The sequence below is a fragment of the Magnolia sinica genome, chromosome 17 (genome assembly GCF_029962835.1).
Source record: "Magnolia sinica isolate HGM2019 chromosome 17, MsV1, whole genome shotgun sequence".
NCBI classification, from domain to species: domain Eukaryota; kingdom Viridiplantae; phylum Streptophyta; class Magnoliopsida; order Magnoliales; family Magnoliaceae; genus Magnolia; species Magnolia sinica.
The window spans coordinates 61,341,175-61,359,105 of record NC_080589.1 but is presented as its reverse complement, the minus strand read 5'-3'; the positions used below and the strand labels follow the sequence as shown (position 1 = coordinate 61,359,105).

The 17,931-nt window shown below is 45.9% G+C and overlaps 1 protein-coding gene across 2 annotated transcripts in view; it reads left to right on the top strand.

Moving 5' to 3' along the window:
- LOC131230883 (probable leucine-rich repeat receptor-like protein kinase At1g35710) overlaps positions 1–4,926 on the top strand; it is a 29,241-nt gene extending 24,315 nt beyond the window's left edge. For both annotated transcript variants that reach the window (XM_058226909.1, XM_058226908.1), the window contains 2 exons: positions 164–3,235; positions 4,483–4,926. In XM_058226909.1, coding sequence (XP_058082892.1) covers positions 164–3,235; positions 4,483–4,841 — 3,431 coding nt within the window. In that variant the 3' untranslated portion in view covers positions 4,842–4,926. The remainder of the gene's footprint in view (positions 1–163; positions 3,236–4,482) is intronic.
- Positions 4,927–17,931: the final 13,005 nt, after the last annotated feature.

Genomic DNA, 17,931 nt, shown 5'->3' with positions numbered 1-17,931 from the left:
ACCATCCCAGCCCATATTGGCACTCTTCACAAACTCTTGTCCCTTGATCTGTCTGCAAATAAAATAAATGGATCAATACCTGTGGAAATAGGGAATCTTTTGAATTTGAATGAGCTAGACTTGTCCATTAACCATCTAGATGGTTCCATCCCTTCCACTTTAGGGAACTTGTCCATGCTCACAATTTTGTATTTATACACAAATCAGATTTCAGGTACAATTCCTGCAGAATTAGGGAATCTCAAGAATTTAATTAAGTTGATGTTGTACCAAAACAATCTGACTGGTCGGATCCCTCCTGCTTTGGGTAATTTGAGAAACCTTACAATGTTGTTCCTCTACAGCAATCAAATTTCTGGTTCAATTCCTCCACAATTTGGAAATTTAATGAATCTCGACAATCTTGATCTGTCCAATAACAGTCTAACAGGTTCTATCCCTTCCACTTTAGGGAACTTGACAAAGCTGACAGTCCTCTACCTCTTTCAAAATCTAATTTCTGGTTCTATTCCTTCAGAACTTGGGAATTTAATGAGTCTCAATAAGCTATTATTGTATAATAACAATCTGAGTGGTTCGATCCCTCTGGCTTTGGGTAATTTGTCCATGCTCACAATTTTGTATTTATCCAAAAATCAGTTTTCAGGCACAATTCCTGCAGAATTAGGGAATCTCAAGAATTTGGTTGAGCTGACGTTGTACCAAAACAATCTGACTGGTCGGATCCCTCCTGCTTTGGGTAATTTGAGAAACCTTACAATGTTGTTCCTCTACAGCAATCAAATTTCTGGTTCAATTCCTCCACAATTTGGAAATTTAATGAATCTTGACAATCTTGATCTGTCCAATAACAGTCTAACAGGTTCTATCCCTTCCACTTTAGGGAACTTGACAAAGCTGACAGTCCTCTACCTCTTTCAAAATCTAATTTCTGGTTCTATTCCTCCAGAACTTGGGAATTTAATGAGTCTCAATAAGCTATTATTGTATAATAACAATCTGAGTGGTTCGATCCCTCCTGCTTTAGGTAATTTGTCCATGCTCACAATTTTGTATTTATCCAAAAATCAGTTTTCAGGCACAATTCCAGCAGAATTAGGGAATCTCAAGAATTTGGTTGAGCTGACGTTGTACCAAAACAATCTGACTGGTCGGATCCCTCCTGCTTTGGGTAATTTGAGGAACCTTACAATTTTGTATCTCCACAGCAACCAAATTTCTGGTTCAATTCCTCCACAATTTGGGAATTTAATGAATCTCGACGTTCTTGATCTGTCCAATAACAGTCTAACAGGTTCTATCCCTTCCACTTTAGGGAACTTAACAAAGCTGACAGTCCTCAAGCTCATTAAAAATCAAATTTATGGTTCAGTTCCACTAGAAATAGGGAATTTAATGAATCTCAAGGGGATTGACATGTCCTTTAACCCTCTAATAGGTTCTATCCCTCCTACTTTTGGAAACTTGACCAAGCTGACTTTTTTGTCCCTTATTTACTGTCAATTATCTGGTTCCTTGCCTCAAGAAATGACAAACATGACAAGTCTTTCTGAACTCTACCTGGGTGACAACAACTTCTCTGGATACTTGCCTCAGTTATGCCATGGTGGATCTCTTCAAAAATTCACTGTCCCAAACAACCATTTCACTGGTGAGATCCCAAGGAGCTTCAGAAACTGCACCAGCTTAACAAGAGTTCTACTCAATGGAAACCGACTCACTGCAGATGTATCGAAAGCCTTTGGTGTATACCCGCATCTCACATACATGGACGTCAGTGACAACATGCTGTTTGGTGAACTCTCACCGAACTGGGGAGAATGCCAAAACCTGATGAAGCTCCAATTCTCCAGGAACATGATCACCGGTAGAATTCCTCAAGAGATTGGGCAGTTGACACAGCTAGGTGTGCTTGGTCTTTCTTCAAACTATCTAGTAGGAGAGATTCCAAAGGAATTTGGGAGGCTGACTTCTTTGTTCAACTTGACTTTAAATGATAACCAGCTTTCTGGTCAGTTACCCCAAGAGATTGGAAACCTATCCAATTTGGAGGTTCTTGACTTGTCAATGAATCACCTAAGTGGTCCAATACCACCTCAATTAGGGGATTGCTCTAAACTCCAGTATCTCAAATTGAGCCAAAATGTTTTGAATGGAAGCATTCCTTTTCAGATCGGTAACCTAGTATACCTACAGGGCTTACTAGATCTAAGTCATAACTCCCTCAATAGAGAGATATCACCACAACTCGCAAAATTGGTTAGGCTGGAAAAGTTAAATCTCTCCCGCAACATGCTGTCAGGATCCATTCCGCCTTCTTTTCAAGAGATGGTTAGCTTGCAATCCATTGATTTTTCATACAATGCTTTGGAAGGTCCGCTTCCTAAAAGCAAAAGCTTTCAAAAGGCTCCTGCAGAGGCATTCATAAATAACAAGGGCTTATGTGGTGAAGTGCAAGGTTTGAGACCTTGCAATACCTCTTCAATCAGTCATGGCGATGTGAGGAAAGGCCATAGAGTTGTGGTCCTCATTATTCTTCCTCTCTTGGTGGCGTTGTTTTTGTTATTTGTAATCCTTGGCATTTCTTCCATTTATTACCAAAGAAGAAAAAATATAGAGAAAGGAGTTCTTGAGAGGAGCACTAGAAATCCATTTTCAATATGGAATTATAATGGAAATGTTGTGTTTGAAGACATTGTGGAGGCAACAGAGGGTTTTGATGACAAATACTGCATTGGAACTGGAGGGTATGGAAAAGTTTACAGAGCAAATCTACCGACGGGCCAAGCATTAGCTGTGAAGAAACTTCGCCAGCTAGAAGGTGGTGATCATTCTGATCAAAGAAGTTTTAGAAATGAGATAAGTGCATTAACTGAAATCCGTCATCGCAACATTGTGAAGCTTTATGGTTTTTGCTCACACGCTCGATGCTCATTTCTAGTCTATGAGTACATGGAAAAGGGAAGCTTGGCAAGCATCCTAAGTAATGATGAACGAGCTGCACAATTAGACTGGACTCTGAGGGTGAAGATTATTAAAGGTGTAGCCTATGCTTTATCTTATATGCACCATGATTGCACCCTGCCAATTGTCCATCGAGACCTATCAAGCAAAAATGTTCTGTTGAATTCAGAACTTGAGGCTAGTGTCTCTGATTTCGGCACTGCGCGATTGCTGATACCGGATTCGTCCAATTGGACCACGCTCGTAGGCACATATGGATACATTGCTCCAGGTTAGTCACTAATACATTCTCAACACTTAATAGTTTTATTATAAATTAGTCTTTATTTTTTAGTAATAATGTACTATAAAAATTTTGCATTAATGAGGCATTCGAAGGTGACTGGAATGTATGAAAAATTCATGTTTGAAAATTTTCCCTTTTCTCTCTAAGATTCCTTAATCCATGCAATGACTATAAGAGCCTTGTAAAGATAATATGGTAAAACTAAACTGTGATTCACATTTATCAAACAGACTTTAAGCATACTTTATCAATTATTAAATTCATGGCACTGACTATTTCTTAACTATACATTTGTTGGCCACCAAATGGTTGGATAGAATCCTTCTATAAGTATCGTTTATGGGATCTTTTCTATCTACAATATGGGGCATGTTTTCATATGGTCGAGATTGATTTACGAGAATACCAAGTTTAGATGGATGAGTTATTGTTATTGAAGGAAATGATTGAAAACAGGGCATGATGCATCAGGAAACATGGCATGATGCAATGCTCTGCCAATAGATCCCAGAGCATGGTTGGATTTTCTCCATTGTACAAGGGATCCATAGTTCTAAGATCTAAATTGTCCATGTGATGTACCACACAATGAATGCCCCGCACAACAAAAGAAGTTCCTATCTTGGAAAATGCCAGACATTGAATTTATGATCTTTCTTTGTTGAATGTGTACAGTTGCTTCTTTCTTCTTCTTTTTCTCTCTCTTGATAGTCTATCTGGGAACTATGGAACTCATCAGTACAGACTTAAAGCCTTAGTAGAATATCATAGATACTCTTGGGTGGACACCATTACAGTCTTGTTCACACATGCCAACTTCTCACACATCTTGGAGATCTAAGGTGGACATAAAAGTAGGCCCAACCATGCAGATGACCTGACACAATGTTTAAGTTGGTCCCCTTATCAGGTAGGCCAACACCAATGGATGGTTTCGAAGAAAAAAAGCAGCAGCAGCAGCAAACAGTATGCACTCAATATATATGTGGTATGCCTGATGAGTGGGTCATCTGAAAGTTTAGCCCATCTTTTGCACCTACTAGATGTACCAAACACATCTCTTGGCACATGCTTAGCCTGTAAAGATGCCTAGGGGTTAGTGCACAAAAGCGTAAAAGATATGAAACCTAGATAATTAAGAAACCCAGGTTAGTTTGATATATTAATAAGAGTTTATCTATTGATAATTACAAAGGGTAAAGAACATGATTGAACTATCTTCTTTCTTGTAGAGCTTGCATATACAATGAGGGTGACTGAAAAATGCGACGTATATAGCTTTGGTGTTGTGGCACTTGAAGTGATGATGGGAAGGCATCCTGGGGAGCTCATCTCCTCTTTGTCATCACCAAATAGAGATGATACACTGCTAAAGGATATGCTGGACCAACGTCTCTCTGATCCTACGGTGGAGGTTGCACAGGAGGTCATATTTGCTGTGTCAATGGCACTTGCATGCATTCGGCCAGATCCAAACTCTCGGCCAACCATGCACCATGTGGCTCAGGAGCTATCTGTTGGTGGGCCTTCTTTCTCTCTGGAGTCATTTCATGCACTTACATTATGTCAACTGATGAATCTCAAGATATAATCGGGTGTGTGAAAATTATTGAGGTTGTGGGCGTGTAATGGTCAGAACATTATTACTGTGTGTCTATTGTATGAAAATAATCAAGCACAGAGATGCTTTTCTTGTTGTGATATATACATAGGTCAGTGTGTGGAATCGATGCTTATCTAGAATGTAGATTTCTAGGATTGGTGATAAAAAGTCAAATGTAATAGAAGGAAGCTGTAAGAAATAAGATGTTTTCTTGTGTGATGGTTATTGTTGGGGACAAAACATACAAGTCCGCAGACTCGGACTTAATGCCTCGGGTCACCAAAGGATGTGTCAAATCCGAGGCATTATTTGTTAGACCGAGACAAAGGTTGAGTCGGCCCTGGCGAGTCGTCAGTGTCTCGGGCATGCTTCGGGCGGACCTCTTTATCGGATCGACCGTCACGAGATGAAGCCGCACCCCGGATGTCTTGGGATGAGATTCCCGATCCCGAAGCTCACGGGATCGGATGAAGGCACGAGACGGGCACGATCCTGTTTCCGTGATCCCAGGAGAAGATCCCGCGCACAATATCAGGAAGAGAATCCTTGTACGATTGAATGCTCCAGCAGCTATAAAAGAAGGGGGGCCCTCACCTTGAGAGGTACGAAAAAATCTCTCTAAAACCCTTTCAATACTTTCAGACCCCGGGTCCAGGCCTGACTTTGGCATCGGAGGGTCCCCTGCTCTAGCCAGGGTCTCCTTTGTCCTCTTTCTGTGCAGGTAAACGAGGGTCCAGGAGGACGAACCAAGATATTTGCATCAACAGTTTGGCGCCGTCTGTGGGAAACGTGCAAGAAAGCCATCTCGCACCACTATATTGATTCCAATGGTAATGACTAGAAGGACGGTCCCAGAGGAAGATTTGAATGATATTGAAGGACCAGTGGGTCCAATCGCGGCCTCCGCTGCCCAGAACCCGCCTAACAACCGCCAACGAGGAGCGACCCGGACAAGCAACAATCAACGGGATCGCGACGATGGACGGCTGGATAAAGAGGTTCAGGAAATCCGATCTGATATGAATATGATGAAACAGATGCTGGAACGAATGTATCAGCAACAAATGCAGCCGCTCCCGCATCCTCAAGGGGAGACGGCACGGGCGCCAACTACAGCGGTTGATCCTCAACCTTCCGCGCCGCAATCTGTCCGCCCAAGCCAACCCCTAGGCGGATCAGAACCATCTCCAGCGCAGTCAGCCAACGCTTCCCTGCCCCCGACTGATCTTCGGCACGAAATAGAGCGAAGAAGGCGCAATCGCCCTTCCATGGAAGGCACTGCAGAAAGCAGCGAACCTTGGAAGGCCGACATTCAAAACTTGAAAAAAGAAGTGCGGGAAGAGATGGCAAAAGAGATGGCGGACATAAAACACGGCCGGAATGTATATTCAATCGGGTCCGAAGCGAAGGCATCCCCTTTTGTGGACTCGGTACTGAAGGCCCGACTGCCCGAGAGGTTTCGATTACCTCAAATCACTCCTTTCACCGGCAAGACTGACCCGACCGAGCATATTGAGTGCTTCAGAACTTATATGGAACTCCACGATGCCTCGGATGCAGTAATGTGCCGGGCCTTTTCTCTTACATTGACTGATGTAGCTCGACTGTGGTTCAAACAGCTGAAACCAAAGTCCATCAGTTCATTCGTTGAGCTGAGCGACGCCTTCCTCACCAACTTCATCGGCGGAAAGAAGAAATTGAAGCCCCCTGCACATCTGAATAACGTAGTTCAGAAGCAGGGAGAGCTATTGAAAGATTACATCAAGCGTTTTAATTTCGAATCCCTTCAAGTTCGAAAACATTCGGAAGAAACGGCCCTCAATGCGCTCATGCAAGGAGTTAGGGATAAGCCATTCCTGGCATCTCTGGACAAAACTCCGCCCGACACTCTGGCAGAGTTTATGGCGCGATCCGATAAATATGTCAACGCCGAGGAAGCGCGAATCCTGCGTGAAACTAAAACCTCGGCCAAAGAGTCGGCCAAAAAAGAAGCCGACTCGGCCGGAGGAAGGAAACGCAAAGAGGATCAAGCGCGTGACGAGCGAAGGTCAGGAAAACGGCCGGATCGAAGATTTTCCACGTACACTCCCCTGAATAAGACTCGGGAAGAGGTACTGATGGAAATAAAAAATGAAGGCTTTGTTAGCTGGCCCAGTAAGCTCAGGAGTAATCCTAATCGGCGGGACAAAGATAAGTACTGCCATTATCACCGCGATCACGGGCATAACACTAGTGATTGCCGTCACTTAAAAGAAGAGATCGAACGACTCATAAAAGACGGCCGACTCAGAGAGCATATGGTCAAAGCTGGGGCAGCTGAGGCGCGCCCGGCCGAGAGTCAGCCTATGGAAGAAATCCGGACGATTATCGGCGGTCCACAATGTGGGGGCGACTCAAACAACGCGCGAAGGAATCATGCACGAAAACTTAGTCAGCCTCAGTCCGAGCTCATGATTATCGATCGGCCATCAAAGGAAAAGAAAAGAGAAAGGTACTGCATATCGTTCACTGAGGAAGACGCCCGAGGTATCCATCACCCCCACGATGATGCGTTGATCGTCTCCTTGGCGATCGCTAACCGAAGGGTATTCCGAATACTCGTCGATACAGGATCGTCTGCAGACGTATTGTTTACTGGGGCGTTCGATAAAATGGGGATCGAACGAACCGCGTTACTCCCGGTTCGGACCCCCTTGATCGGTTTTTCCGGAGGACAAGTATTGCCCGAGGGGACTGTCTCATTACCACTCACTGCTGGCACTGCCCCACATCAGACGACGATGATGGTTGACTTCCTAGTCGTCGATCAACCCTCGGTATACAACGCGATACTCGGCCGACCTTCATTGAGTCTCCTCCAGGCCGTGGTATCCACATACCATCTTACAATGAAATTCCCGACCGAGTCAGGAGTCGGAATTGTTAAAGGAGACCAGCAAGACGCGAGGCGATGTTACATGATAGCTGTAAAAGGAGCCGCCGACAAAAATCCGACCAACATATTAACAATTGAATCGTTGGACCCTCGGGGCGAGAATTATGAACGAGGACAGCCGGTCGAAGATCTTGTCTCAATCGCCTTAGTCGAAACAGATGGATCCAAGACAGTGCGAGTTGGCTCATCTCTGCAGTCCCCCCTGAGAGAAAAGCTGATCGCCCTGCTCCGAAAGTACGCCGATGTATTCGCTTGGAATCATGAAGATATGCAAGGGATCGACCCCTCCGTGGTGACTCATCGACTTAACGTCGATCCGTCATATCGACCGATCCGACAGAAGCGACGACCGCTCGGCCCTGAACGATACGCTATCATCGAGAAAGAAGTCAACAAACTACTCCGGGCTAATTTCATAGAAGAAATACACTATCCAGAGTGGGTCGCGAATGTCGTGCTTGTAAAGAAGTCCAACGGGAAGTGGCGAGTCTGTATTGATTATACCGACTTGAATAAAGCCTGCCCCAAAGATAGCTTTCCGCTTCCGAGGATAGACCAGCTAGTAGACAGTACAGCCGGACATGAGCTCCTTAGCTTCATGGATGCTTATTCGGGATATAATCAAATTGTAATGCATCAAACAGATAAATCAAAAACTACCTTTGTCACCGACAAAGGCCTTTATTGTTACCGAGTGATGCCATTTGGTCTGAAGAATGCCGGCGCAACCTATCAAAGGTTAGTTAACAAAATCTTCGCTCGGCTTATAGGTCGAACCATGGAAGTATACATCGACGACATGCTCGTCAAAAGCATACACGCGGCAGATCACGTGAATGATTTGGAAGAAATGTTTCTAATCCTGCGGAAATTCCGGATGAAGCTAAATCCAAGTAAATGTGCTTTTGGAGTAGGTTCCGGAAAATTCCTCGGTTTCTTAGTCAGTCAGCGAGGGATAGAGGCAAACCCTGAGAAGATAAAGGCTCTGATTGATATGGAATCTCCCAAAACCATTAAGGACGTCCAAAGATTGACCGGACGAGTCGCAGCACTTAATCGATTCCTGTCCAGAGCTACGGATAAATGTCTCCCTTTCTTCAAACAATTGAAAGGAAGACAAGCGATGGGTTGGACGGAAGAGTGTGAAGCAGCATTCCAACAATTAAAATCATATCTCGGTTCTGCACCTCTCTTATCAAAACCCGAGCCAGGGGAGTCGTTGCTCCTCTACCTAGCCGTGTCCGAGGCAGCGGTTAGCTCGGCTTTGATACGAGAATCTGAAGGAAAGCAACTGCCGGTTTACTATGTCAGATTGCCAGCAGAAACGAGATACCCAAGCTTGGAAAAAGTGGCCTTGGCTTTAATAACTTCCTCTCGGCGGCTTAGGCCGTATTTCCATGCCCACACCATCATTGTAATGACCGACCTTCCGCTTCGCCAGATACTGCAGAAACCAGAAGCGTCCGGTCGACTCACCAAATGGGCTATCGAGCTGAGTGAGTTTGATATTCAATACCGACCAAAGGCAGCAATCAAAGGACAAGCCGTAGCTGATTTTATCGCCGAAGGAACACCTTCAACCGAACTCTCAGTGAACGATGTGCCAAAGATCGATGCAGTGCCCACCTCAACCGCTTCCCCTTACCCTATTCCATGGAATCTGTATGTCGACGGTTCTTCCAACTCGAAGGCCAGTGGGGCTGGGGTGGTGCTGGAAACCCCCGATCACACCTATATACAGTATGCCTTACGACTTGGATTTCAAGCGTCGAACAACACGGCGGAATATGAAGCATTGCTACTCGGCCTCCGACTTGCCGCAAGCATGGAGGTCACGCACCTAAGCGTTTTCAGCGACTCTCAGTTGGTTGTTAACCAAGTTACCGGTGTATACCAGACACGGAAAGACCGGCTAAGGGCTTACATGGAGAAAGCGAAAGAACTTATCAACAGATTTCAATTCTGTCGTGTAACTCGGATCCCTTGTACGGAAAACAGCAAAGCCGATTTGCTAGCAAAGCTCGCCTCAGCCGAAGAAGACGATATACCCAGGTCCGTCCCTGTCGAATACGTCGATAAACCAAGTATAGACGAGCCAATTAGCGAGGCCGTCAATACAATCGACTCGGAACCATCCTGGATTGATCCAATCCGCCAATTCCTTGACGAAGGAAAATTGCCAGAGGATCGCACCGAGGCCCGGCGAATTAAGATCCGAGCTTCCCGTTACACCATACTCAACGGGACCCTTTATAAGAAAGGATACTACGCCCCGTTGCTGCGGTGCCTCAAACCCAGCGAGGCAAACTATGTGTTACGGGAAATTCATGAAGGAATCTGCGGAAATCACTCTGGAGGGCGATCCCTCGCCTACAAGGTCTTACGACAGGGATACTACTGGCCCACTATCCAACACGACGCTCGTGAACTCGTTAAAAAATGCGACAGATGCCAACGGTTTGCGGTAATTCCGAGGCAAGCACCCGAGGCACTGACGCCGATGACTGGTCCCTGGCCTTTCGCACAGTGGGGCGTCGACATCATAGGACCGCTCCCTATAGGAAAAGGTCAGACCAAATTTGTTGTGGTAGCGGTGGACTATTTCACGAAGTGGGCCGAGGCAGAACCGTTAGCTAAAATAACCAAGCAGAAGATCACCGAATTTGTATGGAAAAACATTATCTGCCGATTCGGGGTACCCCGTACCATTGTTACAGACAATGGAAGGCAATTTGATAACAGAAGCTTTCGCGGGATGTGCGACAACCTCGGAATCAGAAACGTTTACTCTTCACCTCATCATCCTCAGACCAACGGACAAGTTGAAGCGGTTAATAAGATTATCAAGCAACATCTTCGGACCAAGCTTGGCCGAGCCAAAGGAGCGTGGGCCGAAGAGCTCCCGAAAATTCTTTGGGCCTACCGAACCACCGCTCGAACAGCCACAGGGGAGACTCCGTTTTCACTCGCTTACGGCTCGGAAGCAGTCACTCCCGTCGAAATCGGATTGCCTTCGGCTCGAATCACCTTATTCAATGCAGAAGAGAATGAAGAACTCCTTGCACTCGGACTCGACCTTCTGGACGAACAAAGGGAAAGGGCGAGGCTGCGCACGGAGGCTCGACAACGACAAGTGACTCGGTTCTACAATACACGAGTTAAGATTAGAAGATTCCGAAGGGGAGATATGGTTCTTCGGAAAGTGTTTTCCAACACTAAGGAGTCTGGGTCGGGTACACTGGGACCCAATTGGGAAGGACCCTATGTCGTCTCGGGCACCATTAGACCAGGAACATATCGGCTAGAAGACCTAAACGGACAGTCATTGCCTCATCCATGGAACGCTGAACACCTCAAGGTCTACTATCCTTAGCTTGCTATTTGATGTTTAAAAGACTCTGAGGAAGAGTAAAGCCGAGTCAAATAAAGACATGCTTTTCTTTTTCATTCGTCCGAATATGTGTAAGTACAAAAGCAACCGAATACATATATAAAAAAAAAAAAAAAACCCAAGTCTTCATGCTTCGGCCCCGTCCCCGGCAGTTGTGTCTTCAGCGGCGGCGTCCGGATTCTCGGACTCTGAGGCTGCCCCGCCTTCGATTTCTGAAAGGTCAAGGTCAGGAAAAGACTTCTTGATATCCTTGACGCATTCCAGATATCCGCTCTGGAACAGGCGATCCCTCTCGTCCTCAAACTCGGCCGAATCAAGGAAAGCTTGGACAGCTTGGTCCCTGGACTTCTCTGCCTCGTCGGCCCGCTGGATGTGTTCCGCCGCCTCAAGCTTAGCCCGAGCTAAGTCGTCCGCGCACGAAGCATGGGCTGCCAGAACCCGCTGATTCTCTTCTTCAGCTTTGGAGAGTAGGGCCAGTGCTTGAGCGACCTCAGCCTTCGCCTCGTCCAGGGCTCTTCTGGAGGAAGCCGCCTCTGCCTTCGCGTCTTCGGCAGCTTTCCGGGCAAGGGACGCCTCGCCTGTCAGGACGCCGACCCGGATCTCGGCCTCCTCGCGTCAACCTTCGGCCTCAGACAGAAGAGCCTGCAGTCGATGAGTTGAGGATAGCTCCTTGCTGGCCTTGATTAAGCAAGGAGCGAGTTCAAAAAGCATCCGGGCAGCGCGGTCTGTGACGACGGGGCGTTGTAGAGTTTCACGAACTCTCTTTCACACCCATGGGCCAGGGCCCAAGGAACCATCCCCGACACCACTTGCTGCAGGATTGACGGTCCCTCCTGGTTCGTCTCCTCCCCTCGGAAGGACGCGGTCCTCGTCTCTTCCTCCCCCCTGGAGGACGCGGCCCCAGTCTCTTCTTCCCGACTCGGCACCGTCGTCTCAACGCGTGCCGAATCAGGTGCCGCCTGAGGATCCGAAGCAGCAGTCGCCGTCTCTTCCGCCCTTTCGTCCGGGTCGGGAATCACGACGACCGGAGGAGCAGAAGAGCTCGCTGGCAATTTCCCCTTCCGCAGCACCCTTTGCCTCTTCGGTGGCCGAGGCTCTGAAAGAAGAACTGACCGCGGAGGGGCCTTCAACTTCGTGACTGGCCTAAGGGCAGGACGAGCTCCAGTCATCTCCGGTTCGGGGACAATCCTTAGGTTGGGACGAGCTTCGGGCAGATCTGCAAAAACAAAAAAGAAGAGAATAAGGCGAAGTAAGTCGGGGGAAATTTGGAAAATCCAGAAGATTCGTTCTCAATTACCTGTAACTTCCGAGTCCAGACCTGCAAGGTGAAGGCGCTCCGGCTGTAGAAGCACCTTCCAAGACCTATCCCTCGGATCCAACGACCTCAACTCTTTAATCCGAGCCGAGGCAGTGGTGCCGAGCTTCGACCTCTTCTTTGGAATATCTGCCGAACACAAGCTCCTCAGACTCAGAATATTTACAAAAACAAAAAATTTTAAGGGGGCGAGAGGGAGAGAAGACCCAAGCACCTGCTCTTTGAAACGCCCGAGGGACACGAGCCTCGTAGGACTCGGATTCATCCGTCTCCCAACGACCACATGCCCAAAACCAACGCTCTCTCCAGTGTTTGTTGGAAGTGGGAGGGTCGGTTATCAGGGAACCGCCTCCGCCTCGCCAAGCAGCGAAGACGTAGAAGCCAGGGTAGTTCGGATTTACCCGCACTTGGTACAGGTGGAGAAACTCGTCGACTGTGAGCGGTGGCTGTTCCATCTCAGCCCACAACACCGCGCATCCGAGTAAGTTCCTCCACCCATTCGGGACTATCTGCCCCGGGGCAATCTGTATGCGAGATAACACTCCCCGGACGATGGTCTGAAGGGGCAGACGCAAGCCGCACTGCATCGATACTTGGTAAATTGCGACTGCCCCAGCAGGAGGGTGATCCGGCAGGTCATTCGGGCGAGGAAGATATGTGATGACCGACTCGGGGATATGATACCCGACTCGGATTCTGTCCAAGTCCGCCTCAGTTAAGACTGAAGGAACCGGACCGTTTAAATCTTCCCCCGATTCTTCCCCTTCAGACTCGGCCTGCGCCGATTCATCAGCAGGAACTGGGTCAGGGGTTCCCCCGGCGATTAAAATTTCATCTTCTTCCTCTTCATCTTCCTCCATGTCCCTTGGTAAGTTGGGCCTCCCCGGGCGGGTTAATAAGGATGACCCGCCACGGGAAGGAACGACGGAAGCAGGGCGCTCCGCCGGATCGTCGGTAACTCTCTCAGGCATACAAGCAGCGTTGGCATCCACTGCTATCTCCGTTAGTAAAGAAGGCGATTCCGCTACGTTCCAAAAACGTTGCGTTTCGCCTTCGTCTCCGGAAACTCCCCCCTGGGGGCTTTGAGAACTCCTATCCGCCATTATTATTATCTAATAAAGAGGAAGGAGAAACTCACCGGAGGGAGAAAGGAACAATGGCGGAAAGAAGCACCGACGGTAAAGAGAGAAGAAAGGAAGGAGATGAAAGGCTACGCAAATCCCAGAAAAAACGCAGAGCGAGAGTGGCAAGAGCAATAAAAGTTCAAAATGCGGGACCCCTGACATTTTATAAGGTCGCCCTACGGCTGAGACATTAATGGGGAAATGATTCGACGCCTGCATCGATTCCCCCACTCGACACGTGGCGCACGCCGACTAGCAACAATAATAGCTTTACTACGTGTCCAATCCTCATTGGCGGGACCTGCGATTTGATGGCTGACGGCGCATACGATGTCAGAAGCTGAACCGTCCCCCATCAAAGGTCTCAATGAATGCGCTTAACGACTACTTCTCGTCTCGGACTAAGTTATGAATCGATTCAGCACTCGTTACTCCTCAGTGTCATATGAAAACACTCGGAGTAAGGGGGCTTACTGTTGGGGACAAAACATACAAGTCCGCAGACTCGGACTTAATGCCTCGGGTCACCAAAGGATGTGTCAAATCCGAGGCATTATTCGTTAGACCGAGGCAAAGGTTGAGTCGGCCCTGGCGAGTCGTCAGTGTCTCGGGCATGCTTCGGGCGGACCTCTTTATCGGATCGACCGTCACGAGATGAAGCCGCCCCCGGATGTCTTGGGATGAGATTCCCGATCCCGAAGCTCACGGGATCGGATGAAGGCACGAGACGGGCACGATCCTGTTTCCGTGATCCCAGGAGAAGATCCCGCGCACAATATTAGGAAGAGAATCCTTGTACGATTGAATGCTCCAGCAGCTATAAAAGAAGGGGGGCCCTCACCTTGAGAGGTACGAAAAAATCCCTCTAAAACCCTTTCAATACTTTCAGACCCCGGGTCCAGGCCTGACTTTGGCATCGGAGGGTCCCCTGCTCTAGCCAGGGTCTCCTTTGTCCTCTTTCTGTGCAGGTAAACGAGGGTCCAGGAGGACGAACCAAGATATTTGCATCAACAGTTATCTTCTAACTAAAGGTTTTTATGCCAAAGAACTTACCGTCTAGGAATTGTAATCCTTTTTTGTGATATCAGTTGTGTACTAATATGTTATCCAAAGTAGAAGAACAAGTTTATTTATCTATGACAGAAGGCATAAATTGTAGTTGTTTAAAAAAAAAAAAAAAAACTAACTTTATAATTTGGCCTTGTTGCAACTTGTAACCATCTTCGTTCTTCTTGTTCGAAAGTCCATCAATAAAATGATTTTATGTTTATTCATTCATTTTTTTTTTAGAAAGTTGGGAGCACACCATCTACAAATTTTATTGAAAAGATTAAAAAAAGATACATCTATGATGGGGTAGAGAACGACTAAGACCCTTGCAAATGACCTATATAATCTATGGGATCCTCTCAAAACAAAATGTACAAAGAAATCTCAGTCTCAATCCAAACAAGACAAACGATAAGTATGCAACAATTCAAAGTTTGAAGCCTAACCAGTAGACCAAGGAGCAATTAGAACAGAGACCAATGCGCATCATTCCACTTCTTCATCTTTCTTTTTTTTTCTTTTTCTTTTTTTTTTTTTAATATATATTTCTTTGTTAATTTTTTTGATACAAAATATTCATATCCACATCTCCTATCTATTTGGAAATTCCATTAGGAGAAATTCTCACTAATCTCTCGTGCACCTTTTGGGGTCGGGCTTGAACTTGGGCTGAACCTTGGCTATCCCATATGGCCTGGCTCGAGCCCGTTACGGGCTCGGGTCGGATTTAATCTTACATGTAAAATTGCGGGCTGGACTTAGAACTTGGCACAGCCTAACTCGGTAGGTTGACAACCCTAACTCTACCTGTTCTATCGTAACAGAGACTCCTCCCAAGTCCAAGCACGACTTCGATGAATCATTAACTGTAGGGCCCACTTTTGTATGTGTGTCTTCCATCTATGCTGTTCATCTATTTTGAAAGCTCATTTTAGGTCACTAGCTCCAAAAATGAAGCAGTTTTAAATTTTAGGTGGACCACGCCACAAGAAAAAGCTGTGATTGAATACTCATCCTTAAAAACGTCTTAGTGCCACTGGAATGTTTATTTGCCACCCAATCTGTTTATAAGGTCACAAAGATCTGGATGGAGGGATCACACAGATATCAGCTTGATCCAAAACTTTCGTGGCCCACAATAAGTATTTAATGGTCAATCACCACTCTTTCTTTTGGTGTGGTCTGTTGAAGATTTAGATCTACTTCATTTTTGCGATCATGCTTTAAAATGTGCTTTCAAAATGGATAGACGGCATGGATGTAAGGCACATACATCAATGTGGGCCTTAAGTGAGGGATTCACTGAAGCCGTGCACCCCAAAACTGGTGTCATACAAGCCTTAAGGACACTAGAGCTCCGTGGGGCCCACTGTGTTGTCCGTAACATCTACTCCATAGATCAGGTGCGACTCTACATGTCAGGCCTTGGGTGAAATATCTCCATAGTGTGTATTTCAAACAACCGGTTGAAATAAGGTGGTTCAGCAATACAGGTGGCCCCACCACTGTTCCATATACTTTGGTATATCTGAGTTCTAGACCCTGGGGGTTACTGAGGTGAAGGATATGATGGACGGGTTGGATTTGAGATATACATCACATGGGTCCCGCATCCACCGAGTACCACTCTAGCTGACCTCTTTTATAAAAGAATATTAATGGTAGCAAGGTTTTAAATCAGTTTACCTATTTATTATTAACAAAAGTGAAAAGTGAATTGAATGGGTCTCATACACACCATGGTTGCTCCACACAAACCTATGGTTGGTATCCAATCCATTATTCCTAAGGTTGGCCAGCCCGAGTTATGGATTTGGATGATTTCTTTTGCCTCACAGCCTAGACTCAAGGACAGAACCTGATGGATGGAGTGGATTTTACGTATAGAACTGGTGGACCCCACTGCTCTTGGGTATTTAATCCATTGTGTAGAACTGGTGCTGAGGGTCCCATGTAAACAGAAGCTGTGGGACCATGTAAAACTTGACTTGTTGGGATCCTATCTAAACCAAAGCTTCGTATGTCCCTGTAAAACCTGACTTATATGGAGCCCGTGTAAGCAAAAAGCTGTGGGGTCCACTGTGTTATGCGTGTGACATCCACTTTGTCCAGCAAATTGGCCAACTCATCTTAGGACATGAGAGCTCATAAAAGAGGCAGATTTAAGACACAAGTGGGCCATCCACAGGAAATATTGGTAATTGAATGCCTACCATTGAAACTTTCCAAGGGTCACCGAAGTTCTGGATCAAGCTAATACAGTAATACTAGAGTCTCAGCTGTATGGCTCATCCTGCGAATAAAATTTCTTCTTCTTCTTCTTTTTTTTTTTTTTTTTTTTTTCTGAAAAAAAGGGGTCTAATATTTGTGTTTTGTGTTCATCACCTTTCGAATAACCGTATGAACAGTTGGATGCCATATAAACATCACGGTGGGCCCAAGGAAGTGTCCATGATGTGTATTTGGGGCCCACTACTTTTTTGTGTAGTGTGGTAATAGAGTTTTAGATTTTGCCACATTTTTCCACTCATGGCTTAACTTGCGTCAAGGGCTTTGAGTTCCCAATGGCCTGACCCACTTGAGTAGTGGATTAACCCCATTTTTGATGCAGGGATGAACGTGATGGGGTTGTTCACCGTCTTCCTCTTCCTTAAGGATAACCACTTCACCGTCTTCCTTAAGGATAACTACTCTGAATCCACATAGTTTCTTTGGACTCCTTACAAAGACTTTTTGGATCTACAAGGAAAAAGCAAGAAAAATATAAAATAAATTTTATAAAATTCATGATTTGATTTATTGATGAAATAAACGAGTTCACAACCCTTTAAATAGGGATACTAAGCCATGTGAGAAGTTTCCGAATCAAACTATAACTAAAACTCCTATAATTCTCTACTTACTATAAATAGTAAACTTAGACGGTTACTCTCTTTACTAGTGCCCATGGTTTTCGGCCAAAAATAGCAAGTGTCCTATTTGGCCAAACCATGCTGTTCTCCTAATTATTCTAAGCACTTTTCATGTAGGGCGCAACTCCTAAAGGTCAATGGATAAAGACTTATACTCGAACTAAAACTTACTATTAATAGTAAAAATGAAATAAAAACTGGAATTTGACTGTCGATCTGAAAGTATTTCGCAAAATTGGCATGAGCTATGCTAGGTTGGGTGGCTAAAGTAGCTCATCCTACCTCAAAATCATATATAGTATGTCTGATAGCTCATTCCGGTTTGCAAGATACATCCATTTTAAGTTCTGA